This window comes from Jaculus jaculus, chromosome 9 (assembly GCF_020740685.1).
Source record: "Jaculus jaculus isolate mJacJac1 chromosome 9, mJacJac1.mat.Y.cur, whole genome shotgun sequence".
NCBI classification, from domain to species: domain Eukaryota; kingdom Metazoa; phylum Chordata; class Mammalia; order Rodentia; family Dipodidae; genus Jaculus; species Jaculus jaculus.
In genome coordinates, this window is record NC_059110.1 from 16,291,284 (window position 1) to 16,317,138 (window position 25,855).

The 25,855-nt window shown below is 42.5% G+C and overlaps 1 protein-coding gene across 2 annotated transcripts in view; it reads right to left on the reverse strand.

Annotated features, from left to right (window-relative positions):
• Nucleotides 1–2,045: 2,045 nt before the first annotated feature.
• Pcmt1 (protein-L-isoaspartate (D-aspartate) O-methyltransferase) overlaps nucleotides 2,046–25,855 on the reverse strand; it is a 42,778-nt gene continuing 18,968 nt past the window's right edge. Inside the window, exons 2-8 of one of the 2 annotated variants that reach the window (XM_004651124.2) lie at nucleotides 20,627–20,731; nucleotides 17,614–17,645; nucleotides 15,242–15,346; nucleotides 11,425–11,545; nucleotides 10,366–10,451; nucleotides 8,067–8,236; nucleotides 2,046–2,831 (exon numbers count right to left, since the gene is read on the reverse strand). In XM_004651124.2, the coding sequence (XP_004651181.1) occupies nucleotides 2,819–2,831; nucleotides 8,067–8,236; nucleotides 10,366–10,451; nucleotides 11,425–11,545; nucleotides 15,242–15,346; nucleotides 17,614–17,645; nucleotides 20,627–20,731 (632 nt within the window). In that variant the 3' untranslated portion in view covers nucleotides 2,046–2,818. Of the gene's footprint in view, nucleotides 2,832–8,022; nucleotides 8,237–10,365; nucleotides 10,452–11,424; nucleotides 11,546–15,241; nucleotides 15,347–17,613; nucleotides 17,646–20,626; nucleotides 20,732–25,855 lie in introns of both variants that reach the window. The other variant, XM_004651125.2, reaches the window with a different exon arrangement.

Sequence of the window (25,855 nt, forward strand, 5' to 3'; positions counted from 1 at the left end):
TTTCCCCCAAAATGTTATTTTCTTATGTTTTGGTTGGGAAGTTGAAACTCAACAAAAATTGAAATTCTTTTTTTTTTTTTTTTTTTTTTTGGTTTTTCGAGGTAGGGTCTCACTCTAGCCCAGGCTGACCTGGAATTCACTATGGAGTCTCAGGGTGGCCTCGAACTCATAGCAATCCTCCTACCTCTGCCTCCCGAGTGCTGGGATTAAAGGCGTGCGCCACCACGCCCGGCTAAAAATTGAAATTCTTAATTAAGGCGTATTACGACATAAGTTGTGACATATTTGGCCTTAAGATCAAATCTGTAGGAAAAAAAATTGCTTCAATACATCACACTAGAAGTTTTCAAGAGATTTTTATTGTCCTTCATAGTATATAATCACTTCTATTAAGAAAAAACCCTAAAATTATTAATACTAAGAACCTTATCATCTCTAACCTACAGAGTCTCATAAGTTCAAGTCTTTTAAAGGGCTCTTAAGCCTAGTTGAAATCCATTATCTCCAGCTCTACCTGCTTAGTGATGCTGTTAAAACTATAATGTTTATTCCACACACTAAAACATTACCTCATAGATGGTACAGTGCAAAAGCGATGCTTGGATGATGCTTGAGGCACAAGATTCTTCTCTACAAAGTAAGTGGTACTTCGTCTAACCTGTTTATACACTGTCTTCTCAACTAGACTGAGGACTCCTCAAGAAAATGGCTTTATTTCAGCCGGGTGTGGTGGCGCACACCTTTAATCCCAGCACTCAGGAGGCAGAGGTAGGAGGATCGCTGTGAGTTCAAGGCCACCCTGAGACTCCATAGTGAATTCCAGGTAGCCTGGGCTAGAGTGAGATCCTACCTCAACAAATCAAAAAAGAAAAAACAAAAAACCAAAAAACAAAAAACAGAAAACAGAAAAGGGCTTTATTTCCAGCCCCAAATTCCTTTTTCTCATCTTTTAAAATAGTTTTTCTTATTTTTTTGTCCCCAGCCCTAAATTCTAACCGAGATTTACATATAATATAATGTTGGTAATGGATCCCAAGGACTCACCTTAAGGATTTATTTACTGTTAAGTTCTAAAGAACACTTGACCTTTGCAAACAAAGACCAATTATGTCCTGGACACTAGGGTTCACTGCCAGGACTCAGAAGCCACTCCCAGCAGCTGAAGCTGAGAAAATGTTCAAGACTGTGACATCAGAACAGGCCAGTGTCTTGTGACAAAGCCTTTATCCAAGAAGACACACTTGTGGAAAGATGTCTGCCTAGATTTTTAATGCCATTAAAAATATTTATTTATACATTCGTGTGTATGAGCATGTTCTTACCACTGCAAATGAATCCAGCTTTACATGGGGATCTGGGGAATTGAACCTAGGCTTGGCAAGTTTTGCAGGCAAGTGCCTTTAACCACTGAGCCATCTTCCCAACCCTAAAAGCTGTTTTTTAAAAAGCAGTATTTGAGACTTTGTAGGAGCGGGGCCAGGTTTCTCAGACGCTCTTGAAGGATGTCGTTAGAATCATGCACCCTTGCTCATGGTAGGAAAGCTTCGCTTAGAGCCCTGGGCCTGACCATCAGGAACCTAGGCTATTTCCTCAAGTCCTAGAAGCTTTACAAAAGCTAAGGTCTTACACAATGTATAAAATCACAATGTTTCAATAAGACCCCTAGATACCACTGCCTTGAAAGGCACAGACTTCAGTCATTACACTGATAAATCTACGTGTCGACGAGCAGTGGGCTTTGGTACACTTATTCTCAGTCGTGTTCATTCCTGACACACCGCCTCCACCCACTTAGTCACTGGGCATTTAGTATGGGCCAGTAAAGGACGAGCCCTGGGCTTGGCAGGCAGGGAGATGCAGTATAGTCCTTGTCCTCAAGAATGATGTCATCCTGCAGTGTACATGGGGACTGATGCTATTCACATACTCAGAACACACAAAATGGAGCATGGGAGAGACAGTTTCCCTCCGTGATACTTGTGAGCAACCTGGGTGGATCTGGTGAACCTGCTGGTCTTCCTCCTAGATTCAAACACCACCAACGCTTCTTTAGCTTTTCACTTTATTTGGCAAAGCAGCACTGCATAACCTGTGCAGAGAGCAGCACACAGCTTACACAGAAGTTAGATCATATACACCAGCAGCAGCAAACTAGAAACAGAAACGACACTGAGCGAAGCGTCCCCCATCATCTCGAGAGAGAACTGTGTCAGATGTCTGATCTGAACAGCTGAGTGTACAGGATGTCACCTGCCAGCGTCTTGGGTTTCAGTATTTACAGATGTCTAGTTTTAAGGTAACAAAGCGCTGACTGTATCTACAGCATGCTATTCTATGACACCACATCAAAAGCTTTGAAAAGAAAGCTCACCTCTATTTCTTAGTAGCATCTAACAGATACCCAAATGCCAAGAGTAGAAATCTATGAGTGGTGATGTTATCAGATGCGCAAAAGAAGTCTGGTAGATTAATTTTGGGTCAGCATTCGATGCCCAACGAAGAAAATCAACTCCTCAAAATCAGTTAATGACCTAAGCTTCCATTTTGCAAAACCCTCTCTTTTTAATATTTTAAAGTAAAATGTGGGCGTGTTAAAATAATGACACACAAAGTGGAACTCTGCGTCCCTCCTCTTGCCAATTTGGCTCTGAGCCTCTGAAGAATTAGAAAACCCTATAAAACCACACATTTTCATGCTGAAAATAATAGTGTCACAAAGTCCAAAACAAGCTGTGATGCTGTTGGCTTTCAAAATGCTTGGAGGACTGAGATGAGCAATCCACAGTAAGAGAACAGACGGGTCAAGCGGGTGTCGCTTTCATAGTTCGTCCCTGGGGGAGGAGAGAGAGAGAAGTGAGTGGGAGCTGTGTGCTGAAGTGTCTGGCTTCCTAACAGTCAAGCCAGCAGCACACGCATGGATCCCCAACTAATAAACTACAAGAGAAAGCGCAGATCATAACAAGTCCAAGCAAACAAGGAGGCTGGTCATGGCAAGCATCTTTCATGCTACTCCCAAGGCAGTTTCAGACCTAAAGGGTCTGAGTGTGCTTTCATTTTTAGTTCTAAAGGTAAGATTTCTCCCTTAAAGGTCACAAATTTGGAAAAATAACTTCTAGGATCATCTTGCTTATACAACTTTTGTAAGATGGCAACTTCAGTATTTAGAGATTAAGTGATTTTTTTTTATACTGATACTCCAAAACTGAACAAAAAAAAGTCTTGCTTAGAGTCTGTTAGCATTTGTAGAATGGGTCAATCAACCCAAACTCTCCAGCAGAAACTGCATCACGTGTCGATTTGGAGTACCTGTCAGCTGAGTTCATAAGGAAGGCAGCTTTACCAGCTCCAAAAGAAATCACTCGCTCAGCCAGGTGCAGCACTGGGCCAGCAACTGCCAGTGAGAGGAAGGAAGGAAGGAATAAAAATGCAATCTGAAGTCAATTATATGGCACATAAATTCTATCTCAATAAGACTGTTAAAAGTGGGAAAATCAGTAAAGCTATTCAGAAAGCCCAAAAGTCTGACTTTTGAGGGTGATCTGAGTGACAGAAACATCACTAAAATCTCAATACTTTAGGGGTGAAGAAGTACCATTTCGTAATTAAATCTCAAGTTATTCCAGGAAAAAATATTACATACATGTGTATAGATAGAAAGGATGTGATGAGGCAAATATATGAAATCTATAACAAATGGTGATTTTGGAAGAAGCACTCAGGATTCTTTGTGCCATTAAAAGGTATTCTGACAGGAAGTGAATAAAGAGCTTTTATGTCATAGGTAAGTGGTATGTTATTTGATATGGTTACCAAATTATTTGATTTTTTAAAACACCTTCACAAGCAGTGCAAGAAAATACTTAGTTATTTCTCTCATAAGCTGCCTTTAATATCACAGTGCCACGTTGTCTTTAAGGAATAAATGACCAGTTCTGACTCTTCTGAACACGGGCATCTCACAACAGTGTTATAATTCTCATAGAACAGCTTTTACTGCAATGCATGGAAGCATTAAAACATGAAGTTTACAAAGAATTCATTAGACCTGTTCACAAAATTCACCTGTAACTTTTAAAGGATGAATTAGACTGCACACTGTAAATTTTTTATTTTATTTACCTGTCGGAAGGCATTAAATAAATACAGCCAAATGTCTCAACAACAACATAGTATAACCTTTCCAAATATCCTCTCCACTAGATCTCTCTCTCCCCTCACTTGTTTTTGTGGTGCTGGGAATCAACCCATGGTCATATACATGCTAGGCAAGTGTTCTACCACTGAGCTATTTCCCCAGCCTGTTAATTTTTTTTTCCAATAAGAAAAAAGGGGGAGGGGGGTTGGCAGACCAAAAAGTTTAACTTAGAGTACCAGGAAAAAAGTTACTATGAATTCATAGACCTTTTCTCATAGACAACTTTTTAAAATATTTTCTTTAGTTATTTTAGAGAGAGGTGGAGAGAGAATATGAGCATGCCAGGGACTGTAGCCACTCACTGCAGAGGAACTCCAGACACATGCTCCACCTTGGGCATCTGACTTACATGGATACAAGGGAATCAAACCAGGGTCCTTAGGCTTCACAAGCAAGTACCTTAGCTGCTAAGCCATCTCTCCAGTCCTAGACAACTTTCATACATCCTAATACTTCTAAATCTATGAAATGCTCTATTTATTACATTTCCCCTGATGTTCAAAACTCTACTTATCTTTATCTGCCTTACATGCATAGATAATTTATAATAAACAAGTAGTTTTGTAGGCTGGGGAGCTCAGGAGATTAGGCTCAGGAGTTAAAGATGCTTGCTTGAAAAAGTTGTGTGCTCATAACTACTAAATGGGCCCTGTAAGACTGCTATATACTTGTTAAATAGATTAGGTTACCACAGTATAACTCTATTACATTGTTTTTTTTATTATTTTTTATTTTTTTGGTTTTTCAAGGTAGGGTCTCACTCTGGTCCAGGCTGACCTGGAATTAACTCTGTAGTCTCAGGATGGCCTCAAACTCATGGCGATCCTCCTACCTCTGCCTCCCAAGTGCTGGGATTACAGGCATGCGCCACCACGCCCGGCATTGTTTTAATAACTCCTTGCTACCAACACTTAGTCTTAGGCATTCTTATCCAAGAACAAATGAGAAGATACACTATCAGATTAACAGCAATCCAAATCCTGAAGTCTTTCCTAACAGTTTAACTTAGTTCTGAGGTACTAAGAACTCTGCACACAGGCAGACATGGGGGCTTGTCCTGTTAGTTCCACCTACTCCGCAGGCTAAGGAAGAGGGTCACTTGAGCCCGGGCGGGGGGGGGGGGGGGGGGGGCGTTGGGGGGGGTGTATCAAGAGCTGCCTGGGTAGTACAGCAGACCTCCTATCAAAAAGCGAAACAAAACAAAGCTTCTACAGTGTTCTTATATAGAGGGCTGAGACCTGAAAAGACCAAAAGCTTTTACGGAAGAAAAGTAAGTCACAAGTCTGTAATGTATTTAAAGAAATGAAAGGGAGCCTGGCAGGGTGGTGCACATATTTAACCCCAGCACTCAGGCAGGCAGAGGTAGGGAGAATCACCCAGAGTTCAAGACCACCCTGAGACTACATAGTGAATTCCAGGTCAGCCTGAGCTAGAGTGAGACCTTACCTAAAAAAAAAAAAAAAAAAAAAATCCCAGATACTTGGGAAGCTGAGGTAGGAAGATTTCAAGTGCAAAGCCAGCCAAGGCAACAATGAGAGTTCATCTCAACAGGAAGACTCCATAGCAGGACATGGTGACACAGACCTTTAATCCCAGCAGTTGTGAGGCTGAGGTAGGAGGATCACCATAAACTGGAGGTCAGCCTGGGCTGTACAGTGAGTTCTAGGTAAGCCTGGCTAGAATAAGACCTCACCTCAAAAAAAAAAAAAAAAAAACAGAAAGACCCTTACACTGAAAAATATTTAATGAGGAAACTGCCAAAAGCATTATTATGTATTCCTTTTTTTAAAGGCAACTTAAAATATTATATTCTTTTTTTGCATGTGAAGATTAGTTTTTAAAAGCTGGATGTGGGGATGGAGATGGCTTAACGATTAAATGCTTGCCTGTGAAGTTCAAGGACCCCGGTTGGAGGCTCAATTCCCCAAAACCCACGTAAGGCAGATGCACAAGGCGGTGCAAGCATCTGGAGTTCGTTTATAGTGGCTGGAGCCCCTGGTGTGTCCATTCTCTCTCTCTCTACCTGTCGCTAATAAACAAATAAAAATAAATAAAATTTAAAAAGCTTGGTGTGGTGGTGCACACTGTAGGAGGATCACTGAGTTCAAGGCCAGCCTGAGACTGCATAGTGAATTCTAGGTCAGCCTGAGCTAGAGTGAGACCCTACTTTGAAAAACTAACAAGCAAATAAGATCATTTTAAGTATACATTGGCTGAAACGGAACAGATATAGGTCACGTGAAAAAACAAAAACAAACAAACAAACATATATATATGTATGGCGGGGGGGGGGTTGAGGTAGGGTCTCTCTCTAGCCCAAGCTGACCTGAAATTCACTATGGAGTCTCAGGCTGACCTGAAACTCACAGCGATCCTCCTACCTCAGCCTCCCAAGTGCTGGGATTAAAGGCGTGCGCTGCCACATCTGGCTAAAATGTATGTATATATATATATATATATATATATATATATATATATATATATATATATATATATAGAGAGAGAGAGAGAGAGAGAGAGAGAGAGAGAGAGAGAGAGAGAGAGAGAAATACAATTCCCAGGACGATGTCTTAGAAAAGCCAGACTGACTGATAAAAAGTGAAGCCAAGCACAGTGATCAAAGTTTAAGGCTAGGCCAGACTACATATTAAGAACTTGTCTCAAAATAATAATAATAAGCCTTTTAATCCCAGCACCAAAGAGGCAGAAGTAGAAGGACTGTTTTGAGTTTGAGGCCAGACTGAGACTACACAATGAATTTCCGTCAGCCTGAGCTAGAGCAGTCCCTACACCTCAGAAAAACAAAAAAAACGGGCAGCATTTTGAGCAAACTTAGATTATCAACTTCTTGCAAATAAATATTCAAACAGTACCTTGTCTCTTTATTTAAAAAAACAAAATTAAAAGGTTTGAACTTAAAATTATCATTTACTAAGAAAACAGTGTTAAAATAAGAATCTTCTTGTCAAGCAAAAATAGATTGTAAGGCAAGAAAACTGTGAGCCCTTCCTTATTTTGACATCTAACTTCAAGCAGTCTAGCGAATGACACTCTTCTGTACTGGTTTGATGTCTCCAAGGGAGAGGGGAGGGGAGGTAAAGCGGAAGTCATAGCTTCGAATTCAACAGCCAGATTACGCCTTGTCACCTACGAAGGCAGCCAGCAGCTGCTGTGGGACTGCTGTGTACTGCTGGTGTGAGACCTACAGTCTCTGATCAGCTTCTAGAACTCTCCCCCGCCCAGTAACCTAGCCGGAATGACTGAAAATTGGCTGGCTTCATCCAAAGAATGCTGAGACATTCTTCCGTCATGGTGGCTCTGAAACCCCAGCTGATGTGCAAGAGCCACGAGCTGTGGATGTCTGTGAGCTGGCTAAAAGAAATCAACCAGACAGGCAGAACATTCTCTTGGGATTCAGATCTCTGAAAACTGGAACAAGTATCTTTTCCTATTTTCTCCTTATCCCAGTGGTACAAGCGAGTAAACAAGGCAGGAAATGATGGCTGCTGCTTTTCCAGATCAAAGCCTGGGTTTCCATGGCCATGCAGTGCTGTAAAAATGATTTATAACTACATTAACAGAGTGACTTAGGATGCATAAATATCTTTAGGAACTACGGGTCCAACTCTCTCAAAAACAAAATATCTTTGTGCCAATCAAGTCTCACCCTCCCCTTTCCCAAAGCCATGAGTTAAGATGCAGGAAGAGCGAACCATGCACAAACGTCACGCACTGACTGCGGCACTTTCCGAAGCTTTATGGAGTAGCATGAAGGGAGCAACAAGAGCAGCTCTCGCAGGCCAGGGTCTTAAATCCACACCCTTCACCTTGTGTGTGCAGAAGAGAGAGCAGAAGAGAAAATCACTTCCACCTGGACCACTGCTTCTCTTTGTCTGTTAAAGGCACATAGATCACCCCCATCAGAGGCTTCATTTTGACGCTGCCATCTTGTAACTTGTCATACTGTTCCAACATCTGGTTTCCACCCGCTGGACCAACTGGCAGTATGAGTCTTCCACCAGGCTTTAACTGGTCTATTAGCTGAAGGAAAAACAAAGCACACACACACCAAGTTATAGATTTTCTACATTAACAGTACTTTGGTATCACTATCTATAATGTTCACTGTCCATAGGCAGAGAGCAGAAGCACACTTCCTGTCATCATTTCTCAGTATCCTGGGGGCATTAGTGACAGGACTCCTTCCTCATGGATGACAAAATCGCTAGTAGCTCAATCCTTTATAAAAACAGCACACACGCACATAACTTATGCACAGCTTCCTTACACACACTTCGAACCATCTCTAGATGACATACATACCCTATCTAATGTACGGTCTGAAGGGATTCACTGTAGTACTTTGTGGACAGTAAATTCAAATTTTGCTTTTTGTAACTTTCTGAATTCTTCTTCTCAAATATTGCTTGCATCCGTTGTTGGCCGAATGCAGAACACACAGGTACAGCAAGCTTCCTGCCCACGCTTGGAGTGTCACACTATCACTCAATCCCCCACTTATCACTTGCCCTCAGCCTCACCGACTAAACTTTGTCCTAGCACCTAACAGAGTACCTGTTTGGACTCACATGAATGGACTGACATCAATACAGAGGATGCTAATGCCTGAGTAACTGTTCTGGATCTTTGAGGGTTGGAATGGAAGGAGAGAAAGAGGGAGGAAAATGCAGGAAATCAGCAAGAAATTGCTACCCTGTTACCTCTCAAGTCTGAGGCCTCACTAAAGCAGAGATGAGGGAAAGCTAGAGACTGAACTGTACGAGAACTGCCCCAGGCGGGGAAAGCCGAGCAGGAGTCCTGCAGTATTCAAATGAGGACAATCCTGATATTAAAGAACCAGGACCACTCAGTGGAAGCCCTCCCTCCAGTCAGAAAAGGCTGAAATTCTATGTTACACTGGAACATGACCTTATGTTTTCCCATTCCACAAACACAGCAAGGACAAAACTGGACTCTGGCTGGGTGTGGTGGTACATGCCTTTAATCCCAGTACTCAGGAGGCAGAGGTAGGTGGATCCCTGTGAGTTTGAGGCCACCCTGAGACTACATAGTGAGTTCTAGGTCAGCCTGGACTAGAGTGAGACCCTACCTCGAAAAAAAAAAAAACAAAACAACTGGACTCTGTTTATCCTAGGAAAGTTGCCATCTTGGACTCTGGATAGTACTATCCCAGGAAAGTTGCCCTCCATTATAAAATGGCAAGCATAACTTATTCTCCCCATTTTTAACTTTTATCAGAATGATACTTCCAAGTACTGAGTTGTTTCTGGGAGCTGTTTTCCTGAGTTTAAATGTTTATTTAAAAAAAAAAAAAAAAAAGAAGGAGAGGGAGAGACTTCTCCACACCCCTAAGCTTGTTCCTGAATCCAGTCATCTAAAATCCTTTAACTGTGTCTTCCAGGGAGGTGGTCTGAATGTGACAGCTTAAAATGCATAGCCCCATAGCCTCGGGTGCTTTATTAAAATGTAGTTTGCGCCTCGGCCCCCAGCAGGCCAGACTAGGGCTGGGTCCCGGGGGAGGACCTGAATTCTAGCCCACGGGCATGCAGAGACTACAGGTTTGGGCTCAGAAGGCTCCTGCTCGCAGCAGTTTTCCCTCTGGATTTCTGAAAGAGAGCCAGCCTTTTCTGCCACTGAAGGGACTTCCTCTGGATCTGTAAGCTTAAACAATTCCCTTCTTCCCATAAACTGTGTCTGATTACATACTCCTCCCAGCAAAGTGGAGCTGACTACAACATCTACTATTACCTTTATATTTCCAATTAAATGCTAGATAAAGATTGAGATTTCTTAATAGTCTACTTCTATCTCTCAATCTGACCAATCACCACTTTTATTAAAACAATGTTCAGTTAAGACTACATAAATACAATTTGGCGACTAAGTCAACAGGTAGCTAAGGATTCTGTAAGATTTAGTTCAAGTTCCATCATTATATAATGTCTCCTTGACTACTCTGTTGAAAATTGTTTTATACTTTCTCTTCCAACTAATACATATACAGGTTAATGATATACTGTCACAGTATGAACTAAATGTATAAAAGTCTAAACATATTCTCAACATCATCTGGCAAGTCATTTCTACATAAACCTTTTTGGGTTTTATTTGACTTCACTACACAAACCCACACAGAAATCTTAACTCACTGCCTGGGGCACGACCGGAGCGGCGGCTCCTACGTGAATGGCGTCGAAGGGGGCTTCTTCGGCATAACCCATTCTTCCATCACCCACTGGAAAAAAGTTGTGCTTTGAAAATCTATGCAGACCAAACAATGTGAGGAATTATAGGAGGATGAAGCCATATGAAATTACATGACACAGAAGGAAACGGCTGGCAGCATGTATGAAGCAACACAGGGCTAGTATCTAAACGCACCAACAATCCACTACCTGAATAGGCACTTACTTCCCCACAGAGACAATGCCAATGGGCAAAGATGAAGAAAACATACTCGGTCTCACTGGTAAGTAGGAAAATGCTCGATTAAAATCATAATCAGGAAAAAAAAGGCTGGGCATGGTGGAGCACACCTTTAATCCCAGCATTCAGGAGGTAGAGGTAGGAGGATCACTGTGAGTTCAAGGGCAGCCTGAGAGTACATACTGAATTCCAGGTCAGCCTGGGCTACAGTGAGACCATACCTCACAAAACTAAAGATCATAAGGAGGCTCTCCGGAGAGATGGCTCACTGGTAATTCGTACTTGCAGGCAAAACCTGCCAGCATGGGTTCAATTTCCCCGCACCCACATAAAGCTGGATGTAAAGCAGTGCGTGCACCCGTGATCCCAACACCCCGACGACGATGGAGGTGGAGCCAGGGGTATCTGAAGCAAGTGGGCAGCTGGTATAACATCTGCTTGCAGGATGACAGTTCTTTGCAGCAGCAAGAGACACTGTCTCCAAAAAGGCTCCCCAAAGCTGTCCTCTGACCTCCACAGAGCGCACGTGCACGCACGCACACCACACACATACGTCTATGAATTAAAATATTACATAAAGGAAAGTATCACTTGCTTATAATCCTAATAAAGAGGTGCAGTACGTCACATTTGCTACGATGGTCAAAAGAAGTCTTTTTTTTTTAAGTTTAGTACTAAAAGAGAATGAGAAGAGTGCAATTCTGAGCTCTGAGTCTTCCTCGGCTCACACAAAGGTCTTCTGAAACTAAGAACTGTCTAGAATGCAGTGTTGTGATGCTCACCAACCAGCTGTACTCTCCCTGAAGACAAAAGTGACGGGTCGTCCTTCCTGACGTTATTTATTGAATCATCTACTAGCTCTTTAATATGATCAATTCCTATGACTTTTCCGTTACTTCCAACCTGGAAGAGAAAAAATAATTCAATACAACTTGGGCTAAATTTGCTTTTCTAAGTGTCATTAAAATGTTTCCTTAATTAAGCCGGGCATGGTGGCACACGCCTCTAATTGCAGCACTTGGGAGGCAGAGGTAGGAGGATCGCCGAGAGTTCAAGACCAGCCTGAGACTACACAGTGAATTCCAAGTCAGCCTGGGCTAGAGTGAGACCCTACCCTGAAAAAAAAAAAAAAAAATAGAAGAAGAAGAAAAAGAAAAAAGTTTCCTTAATTAAAGTCACATTCTCTGCAATGAGAACTCAAAAATAAACAGTGTAAGCCTTCAATTAAACAGTCAGTTTATTATAATTATCACATACAATTTTATTAACTTTAATCCTTATTAACAATTATACTTAAGCAATTAAATGCAAGATAATAGTATTAAAAAAATTCTACCTTAGATTTCTAGTTTTTAAGTCCAGAACTTTGAAACAGGATTTAATTACTAATACTTAATGGTAGTGCAATGTTGGGCCTTGAGAGGCCCGACGCGAGGCCTAGTGGAACTTCCCTGAGCTAGCTAGAGTTTGGCGACCTGTCTCTGGCCAGCTGGGACTCAGCAGGGCGCCGCATTGCCTCTGGCCTGGACTCCTGCCAAAAGGTTAGAGTTCCCGCGCTTAGCACCAATCATCTCAAAAGTCGCAATATGCTGTTGGCCCTTACACCTCGCCCTTTCCTGAGATCCCGCCTTCGTTCTCAACACTATATAGGCCACCGCCTGTAACCATAAAGCGAGTTTCTGCTTTGACAAGACTCCCAATGCAGTGTGGTTTTTCTCCGGTGACTAGGAGAGGTTCGGAGTCGTGGACACTCGTCCTCCTCCTCAACCCCTTGGGAGGAAGCAGCGGGCCTGGTCCTTTCTCAGCACTACCAGCTAGGGGAGCCCGGCAGTGCGATAATTTTTATAAGTTGGTTTACAGTGTGGCTGGAGGCCCTGGTGCATCCATTCTCTCTCTCTCTCTACCTCTTTCTCTCCCTCTCTTGCAAACAAATAAATTTTTAAAATAATAAAAAAAACAGAAGAGTGTAATTTTAAATATTAAAATGTTACATAAAAATGTTTTAGGGGGGCTGGAGAGATAGCTTAGCAGTTAAGCGCTTGCCTGTGAAGCCTAAGGACCCCGGTTCAAGGCTCGGTTCCCTAGGTCCCACGTTAGCCAGATGCACAAGGGGGCGCACGCGTCTGGAGTTCGTTTGCAGAGGCTGGAAGCCTGGCGCGCCCATTCTCTCTCTCCCTCTATCTGTCTTTCTCTCTGTGTCTGTCGCTCTCAAATAAATAAATAAAAAATAAATGTTTTAGGGCTGGAGAGATGGCTTAGCAGTTAAGCGCTTGCCTGTGAAGCCTAAGGACCCTGGTTCGGGGCTGGATTCCCCAGGACCCACGTTAGCCAGATGTACAAGGGGGCGCACGCGTCTGGAGTTCATTTGCAGTTCATTTGCAGTGGCTGGAGGCCCTGGTGCGCCCATTCTCTCTCTCTCTCTCTCTCTATCTCAGTCACTTTCAAATAGATAAATGAAGTTGAGGCAGGAGGATAGCAAGGCCCAGACAAAGCTGGGCTACATAATGAGATTGGGGCCAGCTTGAGCTGCAGTGTGAGACCCTGTCAAAAAAAAAGGCCCTAAATATTTTTTTTTAATTATGTGCAGGAATTTCTACACCTGATTCTATTTCTGATAGTGGCATACATGAAAATACATAAATATATATAAAGACAACATAAATATCAGTATTAATTGCAAAAGAATGTTTACCAGAATAAAGGTTCTAAAGTCAGAGGAGACTTTGTTCTTTTCTGAATTCCACCACTTTCAACAGCAATGCTTTCAGCCTCCAATGCTATGAATCAGGCTCCACACATACAACATGAAAATGAAAAGGATACACACCCATACAGGAGATAAGAGTTAACTAACATCACGTGAGAGGTGCTGACTAATAAGCATGTGGCAAAATTTGAAAATATTAGTATTTTCAAACATACCTCAAAAACCAATGACTTAAAAATAAGTATTTCTCCAAAGCTAGAAACATGTCAAGTCTAGAGAAAAAGTCACTGATTAAATGCTATTTCCAACCTTTTTAAAAATATTTTTTGTTCTTTCTTTATTTGACAGAAAGAAAGAGAAAGAGAGTAAAAGAATGATGTTCCAGGGCCTCCAGCCATTGCCAACAAACTGCACCTTGTGCATTTGGCCTACATAGGTCCTGGGGAATTGAACCTTTGGGTTTGCAGGCAAGCACCTTAACCACTAAGCCATCTATCCAGCCCTATTCCCAATTTTTTAATAAAAAAATGTCTGGGGCTAGAGAGATGGCTTAGTGGTTAAGGCACTTGGCTATAAAGCCTAAGGACCCAGGTTTGACTCCCCAAAACCCATGTAAGCCAGAAGCACAAGGTGCCCATTCTCTCACTTCCCCGAGTGAATAAATGAATAAAATATTTTAACAAAAAGAAAGAATGTCTAAGTCAGGCGTGGTGGTGCACGCCTTTAATCCCAGCATTTGGGAGGCAGAGGTAGAAAAGACTGCCTTGAGTTCAAGGCCAACATGAGACTACACAGTGAATTCCAGGTCAGCCTGGGTTAGAGCAAAACCCTAAAAAAAAAGCATGTCTGATGTTCACTACCAAGGATGTGACCTCTAAAAACAAACAAAATATATACTAGGTACTACTCTAGATGCTTAAGATATAGTAACAACAACGTCAAACAAGGACTGGAGAGATGGCTTAATGGTTAAGGCGCATGCCTGCAAAGCCTAAGGACCCAGGTGTGACTCCCCAGGGCCCACGTAGGCCAGATGCACAAGGTGGCACATGTGTCTGGAGTTCGTTTGCAGTAGCTGGAGGCCCTGACATGCCCATTCTCTCTATCTGCCTCTTCCTCTCTCTCAAATAAATAAAATATTAAAACAAACACAAACATTAAGGCAGGCTGGGTGTGGTAGTGCATGCCTTCCATCCCAGCACTAGGGAGGCTGAGATAGAAGGATCACCCTGAGTTTGAGATCAGCCTAGGCCACAGAGTGAGTTCCAGGTCAGCCAGCACTAGAGGAATATCCTCCTCAAAAACAAAACAAAACAAACAACAACTACAACAAAAATTCCTGAACTAAACTATGAGCCAGATATAAACCCTTTCCTTCCATAAGCTGCCTCAGGTTAGGTATTCATTCCCAACAATGAGAAGATACGTGATACGGTGCCTGAAAAATAAGCCCCCTCTGTTCTTTTGTCTCCAGTAAGAACTTGACAAAGTGTAGTTTTTGTGCAATCTTAGGATCCCAAGGGCAGGTTCTGTCTAATAATGAAACTACTAACATATGGAGCAACATAACAGCAAGCCTTGCAGGACCCCAGGAGAAAGCACTGTCAGTGAGAGCAGGTACGCTTTTAACTCCAGCCACACACGAAGTGAGGCATGCCCTGACTCTCATTAGATATGCTGAACAAATTCTCTGAGGGCTCGACCACTTGTGGCTTCTGTTCTGCAACTTGCAGCAACAATAAAATTCTAAAGGATGCATATTAAAGTTAAATTGTCATACTAGTTAGAGCAAAAACAAAATGGGAAAACTACTGGTGAAAAACTATATACAGCCAAATCATACAATACATTTCTGTCAGGATCAGAATGAAACGAGTAAGTGAAGCTCTTACCATCCGTGCAAAGCATGCAGTGAGGATTCCACTTCCAGACCCCACGTCCAGGGCTTTAGCTCCGTCATGCAGCTGGTCAAACAGAAGTTCTAGTGCGTATGCATGCTGCCAAGAGAAAGCATACAAAATGTTTTTTGTTTTCAAGACCAGAAGTATACAAGACCTCCAAACTAGGAGGGGAAAAATTGCTGGCATCAAAATAGAAAGGAGACTAGTTGGAAAGAAGGGAATCATTGGAGGGGGAATTTGGGAAGGGTATGGGGGAGTATTGGGAGAGGATTATGATCAGGTTATATCATCTCCATTTATGGAAGTTGTCAACAAAAAGTTAAAAAAAATTCAGGGCTGGAGAAATGGCTTAGTGGTTAAGGTGTTTGCCTGCGAAGCCTAAGGACCCAGGTTTGACTTCCCAGGACCCATGTTAGCCAGATGCACAAGGGGGCGCACGCGCCTTCAGTTTGTTTGCAGTGACTGGAGGCCCTGGCATGCCCATTCTCTTTTTCTGCTGATTCTCTCTCTCTCAAACAAATAAATAAAACATTTTTTAAAAAAGAAAAATTAGGGCTGAGGAGATGACTTAGTGGTTAAGTGCTTGCCTATGAAGCCTAAGGACCCCAGTTCAAGGCTTGATTCCCCAGGACCCACGTTAGCCAAATGCGCAAGGGGGCGCATGCATCTGGAGTTCGTTTGCAATGGCTGGAGGCCCTGGCACGCCCATTCTTTCTCCCTCCCTCTCTCTTTCTCTCTCTCTGCCTCTTTCTCTGTCTGTCGCTCTCAAATAAATAAATAAAAATGAACAAAAAATTTAAAAAAATAAAAATTATAGAAGTACGTATATCATGTTGTATAAATTTGCCAACTGTCTACCAATTTTTCTTTAGTTATCATGTATAAAGATAATGAAAACATACTAAGATCCACACAGGAATTGTATAAGACAATTCTCATTATTTGATTAGATTACTTGCATTTAAAGTGTTTCACTAATTAGATATACAGCATATGGATTAAAATTCAAACTTAAGGGGTAGAGAAATGACTCACTGGTTAGAGGCACTTGCTTAGGAAGCCCAATGGCTTAAGTTCTAAAGGCAGAGGTAGGAAGATCACAGTGAGTTCAAGACCACCCTGAGACTACTGAGTGAATTCCAGTTTAGCCTGGGCTAAAGCGAGACCCTGCCTTGAAAAACCAAAAAAAAAAAAAAGATCCAAAACAAAGGGGGGTGATGACTTAGTGGTTAAGGCATTTGCCTACAAAGCCAAAGGACCCAAGATTGATTCTCTAGTACCCATGTAAAGCCAAATGCACAGGTGGCACATGTGTCTGGAATTTGTTTATAGTGGCTAGAAACCCTGGCATGCCCCCATCGTCCCCCCCACCCCTCTGTCTGCCTTTCTCCCTTTCAAATAAATAAATTTTTGAAGATTTTATTTCTATTTTATTTATTTGACAGAGAAAGAGGGGGGGGGAGAGAGAGCAAAAGAGAGAGGGAATGAATGGGCACACCAGGGCCTCCAGCCACTGCAAATGAACTAAAGGCATGTGTGCCCTCTTGTGCATCTGGCTAACATGGGTCCTGAGGAATTGAACCTGGATCCTTTGGCTTTGTAGGCAAACACCTTAACCGCAAAGCCATCCCTCCAGCCCTTGTGGCTGGAGGCCCCAACGTACTTGAAGGAGAATACTTAAATTGCTTGGTCATTCTCTTTTGTGGTCTGAGTGTATTTCTAATATGAATTACTATAAAAACAAATATCAATTTTGAAGACATAAGTTTAAGTTAGATGTAATCTTCTGTAGCAGAACAAACTTACCAAATATAGCTAGGAGGTAATAATAATCTTCATAAAAGTATTTGCCAGTGCAAATGGAATGCCAGATGCTTACGCCACTTTTTGGGTCTGGTTTTCACATGGGTGCTGGAGATATGAGCCAGGGCCAGCAGGCTTTAAAACCTTTAAAACCTTTAAAACCTGAGACATCTCCCCAGCCCCCAAATTTTAAACTTCCTTTTTCATTTTTGTTTTTGTTGTTGTTTTGAGGTAGGGTTTCACTAGCTCAGGTTGACCTGGAACTCACTCTGTAGCCCCAGGCTGGCCTAGAACTCTGGGTGATCCTTCTACCTCGCAAATTTTTTTTCTTTTTTTTGGTTTTTCGAGGTAGGGTCTCACTCTGGTCCAGGCTGACCTGGAATTAACTCTGCAGTCTCAGGGTGGCCTTGAACTCACGGTGATCCTCCTACCTCTGCCTCCTGAGTGCTGGGATTAAAGGCGTGCGCCACCACGCCCGGCTTTCAAATTTTAAACTACTTGAAAGTCTTAAGAAAATGACCATGAATTATCTGTGTAATGAATGAACACAGTGAACTTACCATGTGCGGAGCGCTGATTGTTGCTTGGAAACCTGCAAAAACAAGAAAAGAACTACTGATGCATTCAGCTATGAAAACATACCAAGCGTTTCCTGTAGTTCCTTTCCTAACACCCACACAGTGGTTTCCACCACAATTCTTTTTAGTTTTTATAAGCTTTTTTTTTTTTGGTTGAGGTAGGGTCTCTCTCTAGCCCAGGCTGACCTAGAATTTACTCTGTAATGTCAGGGTGGCCTTGAACTCATGGCGATTCTCCTACAGCTGCCTCCTGAGTGCTGGGGTTAAAGGCATGTGCCACTACACCCAGCTATGATTGTATTTTCTGATATTTACTTTTTGCCAATTCTGTAACAAATTTTCTTTTCTTTTTTTTTTTTTTTAAGCTTCTTTTTTCGTAGGTGGTGGTCGTGGTGGTGGTGGTGGTGGTGGTGGTGGTGGTGGGTGGTGGAGTGGTGGGGTGGTGGTGTGGGTGGGTCAAATTTTATTTTCTTAAGATTATAAAAACTAGCTGGGCAGGGTGGTGCACACCTTTAATCCCAGCACTCAGGAGGCAGAGGTAAGAGGATTGCCATGAGTTCGAAGCCACCCTGAGACTCCATAGTGAATTGCAGGTCAGCCTGAGCTACAGTGAGACCCTACCTTAAAAATCCAAAGGAATAGAGCCGGGCATGGTGGCACACGCCTTTAATCCCAGCACTCAGGAGGCAGAGGTAGGAGGAGCACCGTGAGTTCGAGGTCACCCTGAGACTACAGAGTTAATTCCAGGTCAGCCTCAGCTAGAGTGGACCCCACCTCGAAAAACCAAAAAAAAAAAAAAAAAAAAAACAAAGAAAAAAGAAAACACAGCCATGCCAAAGGCTAATGTGCTCATCTAATCATGAGTTCTACTAGTTCTAAAAAAACATCACTTCTTAGCCGGGCGTGGTGGCACACGCCTTTAATCCCAGCACTCGGGAGGCAGAGGTAGGAGGATTGCTGAGAGTTTGAGGCCACCTTGAGACTACATAGTGAATTCCAGGTCAGCCTGAGCTAGAGTGAGACCCTACCTCAAAAAAAAAAAAAAAAAAAAAAAATCACTTCCTATATTATCAGCTAAGAAAAATCCTTTCCTCCCTTCTTTTCTTGGACACCAGGTCTCACGTAGCTGAGAGTGGCCTGGGACCCATGATCTGTTTCCATTCCGAGTGCTAGGATTACAGGCGCACGCCACTATGACTGCTTTCTTTTCTTTCTCTTTCAGCTGCTCTCTTCCTAAGAGGGTCTCACTATGCGGCCCAGGCAGGCTCACAGCCGTCCTGCCTCGGCTTCCCATGTAAGAGTAGTTACAGGCTTGCACCATTAGGCCCAGAAGAGATTTCAGCAAGTTGAGAATTAATAGATTTTTTTTAAAACTTTTTTTCCTTCAGATTTGTGAAAAAATAAACCGCCATATATAAAACAAATATGCACAATCTTTGCAAAATTAAAGTGCTTCACATTTCTGGCAAGATTTTAAATAAATTACATGGCCAAAGTTGCTCCAGAGACTAATAAAGTGCTTCAGTGACTCTCTCTGTTACCACCTAATGTGACTTCAACACTATCGTTGGCTACTTCCTGTCCTCCAGTGTTACCTTACGAAGCGTATTTACCTCTTCTGCCTCTGAGGCGATGTTTGCTGAGTGGTGGTAGCGGGTGCCTTCGGGGCTCAGAAGCTCCCCAGGATCTTCCTGCTGACTGTCACAGTGCTTCAAAAGAAGACAGCTCGGCAGCTGGCCACAGAATCCTGAGGCACTTCTAAGCCTCAAAGGCGCCCACTGCCAAGGCTCAGCAGCTCAGAAAACCTGCTTCAGGAGAAGGAGTTCAATGCAGAACTTTCTGAAACAAATGAAAGCCGAAGCAGCGAGGCCAGTCAAGTGGAAAAGTCAGTAAGACGAAGTTATACCTATTTTGTTTACTGATTTGAAAAGTTCTTGCTAACGTGAATAGCTATTAAGGTCCCTAAGGAAAACTCAGCCCTTAACTAAAAAATCTGTTAACTTCTGGTTAAGTTTTTTTTTAAATATTTTTATTTACTTGTAAGCAGAGAGAGAATGAGAATGGATGTGCCAGGGCCTCTAGCCACTGCAAATCAACTCCAGATGTGTGTGCCACTTTGTGCATCTGGCTTTACGTGGTTATTGGGAATCGAACCCCAGTTATTAGGCTTTGCAGGCAAATGCCTTAAACACGGAGCCATCTCACCAGCTTTGAAACTTTTGTTTTTCACTAAAATACTCTACAACAAGCCAGGCATGGCCACTCACACCTATAATCTTAGCACTGAAGAGGCTGAGGCAGGAGGGTCACCATGAAGTTCAAGGCCAGTCTGGGATAATGAGTTCCAGATCAGCTTAGGCTAGAGTGAGACTCTATCTCAAAACAAGCAAAATATTTACAATAAATATTTTAAGACATTTTTATGCATGTGTGTGTTTGTATATGAGGGCACATGTGTGCATGCATGCTTGTATGTAGAGGTGAAAAGAAAACCTCAAGAGTCTTTCCTAAGGCACACCATCCACCTTTGGGAAGGGATGAGGCAGGACAGGGTCTCTCATTGGCCTGGATCTTGTCAATCAGGCTGGGCTGGCAGGCGCGAGCCCTACGTTGATCTGTGTGTCTCTGCCTCCCCAGTGCCGGGGTTACAGGTGTGCTCCGACACACGGCATGTTGACGGGTCCTGGGGACTGGCCCCAGGACCTCATGCTCACAAGGCAAACACTTCACTCACTGGCCCATGTCCCCAGCCCCAAAATATTCCAAAACTTAAAAAAATGTCTTATTCATATTATACATTTTGAAGACAAAGATATTTTATTTAAAAGGATATCATGAAGGATTTCATGATATCATGAAAAGGAGATCATGAAGTTGAGTCATAAAATTAAATTTAACAGGGGAATCATAAGTACCTGTATCCTTGTCTTTTTTAATTACAAAAATTAAAGATTAGTGATGGAAATTATAACACTTTCAGAAATCCAAAGCTTACCTATTGATTGTGGAGAATCCATATAAGGGTTACATTTTGCATAGTGGGAGCGGTCTGTGGCCAGCATCACTTCAAACACTTTATCTGTCTTGATGATTCCATTTTCTGAAACAAGTAAGACACAACAAGCCTCAGTAAGACAGGCAACAGCCAGAGCCCTGCTTTTAGGGAAGACTCAAGGAAAAGGGGAAAGGCCGGTGCTCTTGAGAAACAACTTAAGTTAGATGTTATAAACGGTGTTATGGTTTTTATAGGACCTTCTAACTAGATCTCTCTGCTAAAGGCAGAAGATACAGATAGGCTCTATATTCCCACTCTTCTGGGTACTCGACAACCAGACGTAGAAGCCAAAACCAGTGAGGACATGGGACTAAAAGGACAGCCAATATTTTGGTCTTGGCACCCCAGGTCAAAGAGTCCCAGCAGATAAGACATTTCCAGAGGGTCCTACAGCTCTGGTAAGTCACCTAGGGGAGACCCAGAGACCCAGAGATTGGACTCCAACCAATGTTCAATCTGTAGAATAAGAGTCAGAAGAGCAGACCCTTAATGCCTCCAAGGGAAGTCACATGGTCAGCACAGCCCTGTCTTATTGCAGCAGATGGCACAAATGCTGAACATAAGAACCAGCCCAGACAAAAGAGCAGCAAGACGAATCCCTCCCCTTTTCTCAAAGCTCCTACCAACACCACCAACTACAAAATCTCAAGCCAATATCAGATAGCTAAAGGGTATCTACCCTTGAACGCTTCCACAAAATGTTTGGAAACAGGACAAAGAAAGAAAAATAAAACCAACATCATTCGAAGGAAGTTAAAAAAAAAAAAGGCAAATCAAAACATTTCAGCAGTTGGGAGGGACAGGTAGGTGGACAGCTTTGAGTTCAAGGCCAGCCTGGAAGTACAGGGCAAGTTCCAGGTCAGCCTAGGCTAGAGTGAGACCCTAAATGGAAACAAACAAACAAACAAAAAAGCAACACTGGGTTTCTTACAAGCAATACTCAAAGTAAAGCAAGATGAAAGAGGCATTTTTAAGAATTGGAAGAAAGGAAACACAAGGTAAGAGCAGGTGACACGCCAGAGCACGAACCTAGCAAAGGACCATACTGCACGGTGCCTGCCATTCCTGTCAAATTCTAGAGAAGGGAAAAGCACAGTAGCAGAGCACTGAGCTAAAGCCGTCAAGGAACTACAGGTTGTCAGTGGAGGGAAGAGATTATTTACAAATGGGATATAAGGGTACTTTGGGGTGGAAAAATGTTCTGAAGCACAGCCCAGCAAACTTTTGCAAAAGCCAAAACAGTAAGCCGTCTGCTGCAACTGCTTAGCTGTCACTGTAGCACAGAGCTGTGGACAGAATGAGAACACATGACTGCTCCCCACCCCCACCCACCACAAATCTTTAGAAAACCTGGCCGCAGCCGAGGGTGGTGGTGCACACCTTTAATCCCAGCACCCAGGAGCCTGAGATAAGAGGATCACCCTGAGTTTGAGGCTAGCCTGGGCTAGAGTGAGAACGTTCAGTTAAAAAAAAAAACAAAAAACTACTAAGTGAGGTAACCCAGGCCCAGAAAGCCATGCACCACATGTTCTCCCTCATATGTGGATCCTAGCTACAGATGATTGTAGCAGAGGCCAGTATGTTAAAAAGGAGACATAAAGGGAAGAAAAAGGAAGGGAGGAGGGTACTCAATAGGTTGGTATTGTATATATGTAAGTACAATGATTGAAATGGGGAGGTAATATGATGGAGAATGGAATTTCAAATGGGAAAGTGAGGGGGGGAAGGAGGGTATTACTATGGGATATTTTTTATAATCATGGAAAATGTTAATAAAAATTGTGAAAAGAAAAAAAATAAATAAATAAAATAAAAAACCTGGGGGTTGCAGAGATGGCTTAGCAGTTAAGGTGCTTGCCTGCAAAGCCAAAGGGCCCAGGTTCAATTCTCAAGCACCCACCTAAGCCAGATGCACAAGATGGCTCATGCATGTAGAGCTTGTTTGTAGCGGCTAGAGGCCCTGGCATGCCCATTCTCTCTATCAGCCTCTCTCTCTCTCTCTCTCTCTCTCTCTCTAATGAATAAAAAAATAAAAATAAAAATTTTTTTAAAACACCTGGCAACAGACCATACATTGGCCTATGGACAGTTGTTAGCTGACCTGTTACTGATCATGATGTGGACAGTAGGTGCACATTATATATTTGTCAGTGTTTCTGAACTGTAGCTTTTAAAAAATTGGAGATAACTCAATAGAGCTGATATTTTAAAAATGTAAGCCAAAGATTTTATCCTAAGACAACCTGTGCTCTTCCGAATATCATGCACCACCAAGCCCAGTGTGTGTGGTGCTGGGTTCCCACAGGGCCTGGCGCATGCTAGGCAGGTACTGCGCCAACCGTGCTACATCCCCGCCCACCATGACCCCACTTTACACAGGGTAAAGTTGAGAAGTTGGGCATGGTCGCACACGCCTGTATCCCTAGGCAAGAAGTTTAGGAAGGAGTCATCAAAGGCTACATAGCAAGTTCAAGGCCAGCCTGGGCTACATGAGTCTGTTTCAAAACCCCTAAAATAAAAAAATAATTTTTTGTTATTTGGTCTCTCTTGTTACTCTGCCACTGGGGAAGGCCAGATTAGCAGTCCCTGGAGTTTTGGAATTTGTCCGGCCCTACCTCCCATCACTGCAGATGGTGCATTGCTTTGAATCAGGCTTATTTGAGTGCTGGAAATCCAAACTGGTCAGCAGGCTTGCAGAGTCAAGTGCCTTTAGCCACTGAGCCATCTCTCTAGCCATCAGATTTTAAAAATCAGTATGTATCTTAAAAATGAAAAAAATGAGAGCCAGGCATGGTGGCTCATGCCTTTAATCCCAGCACTCGGGAGGCAGAGGTAGGAGGATCACTGGGAGTTCAAGGCAACCCTGAGACTACATGGTGAATTCCAGGTCAGCCTGGACTTCAGCAAGACCCTGCCCTCAAAAAAATAATAATAATAATAATAATAATAATAATAATGAGCTTAGAAAGACTAATTGGCTACACAGTCTAAGATCCCAGAATGAATGAAAGACAGAGTTGCCACTATGTCTATGGACTGTTTCACTACTGCTAGCCACTCATATGAATAGCTCAGTGAGTGCTATTAATTCACATCCTAAAATAATTCTTGCCCTGACATCAATTCAAATTCCAGAGGGCTGATTCATAGCTTGTCAGTGCCACAAACCGTCTTAGAAGCCACCAAGCCTAACTTTTCATCATCTGGTACCCTGCCCTCATTTCCAAGAGCTGTACTAACATGGTTCTTATTAAGCCAAGGATAGTCCTTTCCACATTCAGACCATTGAGATTACTAGAAATTCTTCATGTGTCAAGGCAAAATAACTATCTCTCTCTTTTCTGCCCTCTGTTCTGTCTCATTTCTTTTCTGTTAGTTTTCTTCTTGTTTTCTTTTTTGTTGTTGTTGTTTATTTGTTTTGGGTTTTTTTGAGGCAGGTCTCACTCTAGTCCAGGATGACCTGAAACTCATTCTGTAGCCCCTAACTGGCTTCAAACTCACAGTGATCTTCCTATCTCTGCCTGCTGAGCATGGGGACTAACCACGCCCAGCTAAATTTTCCTTTTTTATTTAATCTACCCATAGTAATGCGTAAAGCATTGCTCTTTGGAGACTCAAAGAATATATTGATTTTTCTACCCAGCTATTCTTTTTACACATGTGAAGCTAGATTGTGACCATCTAGCCCTCCCCCCCCCACCACCATTTTTTTTTTCAGGTTGAGTAACCTCATTCAATATTACAAGTTACCTTCATTAGTTTTGGGGTTTTTTCCTCTAATATTTTACTCATTTATTTGAGAGAAAAAGGAAAATAGAATGGGCATTCAGGGCCTCTATCCATTGCAAATAACTCCACATGCATGTGCCACCTTACATGGATCCTGGGGAATCAAACCTGGGTCCTTTGGCTTTGCAGGCATGTGGTTTAACCACTAAGCTATCACTCCAGCCCATGGGTTTTTGTTGTTGTTGCTGTTTGTTTTTTGAAGTACAATATCACTCTAGCCCAAGCTTACCTGGAACTCACTCTGCAGCCCAGGCTGGCCTTAAACTCATGGCAATACTCCTATTTTTATAGCCTCCCAAGTGCTGACATTAAAGACATAAACTAGACTACAGAGATGGATCAGTAGTCAAAGGTGCTTGCTTGTAAGGCCTGCCAGCCCACATTCGATTCTCTAGTATTTATATAAAGCTAGATGCATAACTGCCCATTTCCATTCTCTCTCTTAAATAAGTAAAAAAAAATTTAATAAAAAAATGTAAAAGGGGCTAGAGGGATGCTTAGCGCTTAAGGCACTAACCTGCAAAGCCAAAGAACTCAGGTTTGATTCCCCAGGACCCACATAAGCCAGATGCACAAGTTGGCACATGCTTCTGAAGCTCATCTGCAGTGGCTAAAGGCCCTGGCACATCCATTCTCTATCTACTCCCCCATCTGTCTAGTAAATAAATAAATAGGCATGGTGGTGCACACCTTTAATCTAAGCACTCAGAAGGCAGAGGTAGGAGGACTGCTGTGAGTTCAAGGCCACCCTGAGACTACCTAGTGAATTCCAGGTCAGCCTGGGCTACAGTGAAACCGTACCTTGAAAAACCAAAAATATAAAGATAAAATAAAATAAAAGGCATGTGCCACCATGCCCAGCCTGTTCATCAGTTTTTAAAACCATCTTCATAACCATTTTACTCATTGCCCTCTAGATAGATATAAGTGTATCTGAACATAATGCTTGGGAGCTGGAGATAGGGCTCAGCAGTTAAGTTGGGCTACAAAGCCCAATGACCAGGGTTCAATTCCCCAGTATCCATGTAAAGCCAGATGCACAAAGTAGCACATGATTCCACAGTCTGTTTGCAGTGGCTAGAGGCCCTGGCACACCCATATTCATTCATATTCTTTTTCTCTTTCCGTTCCCCCACCCTCCCAGCAAATACGTAAATAAAATTAAACATAAGCTCAAAGAACACTCAAAAAAATCAAATTAATTAGATCACTTCCTTCAAATTAGATAATATACTTAAACAAATGCATTTCTTTGGTTCCTTTCTAACTCTATATAGAGAGCCATAAAATTTACTAAAAACCATAAATTGTTCTTTTTAAAAATATTTTATTCTGGGCTGGAGAGATGGCTCAGCGGTTAAGCACTTGCCTGTGAAGCCT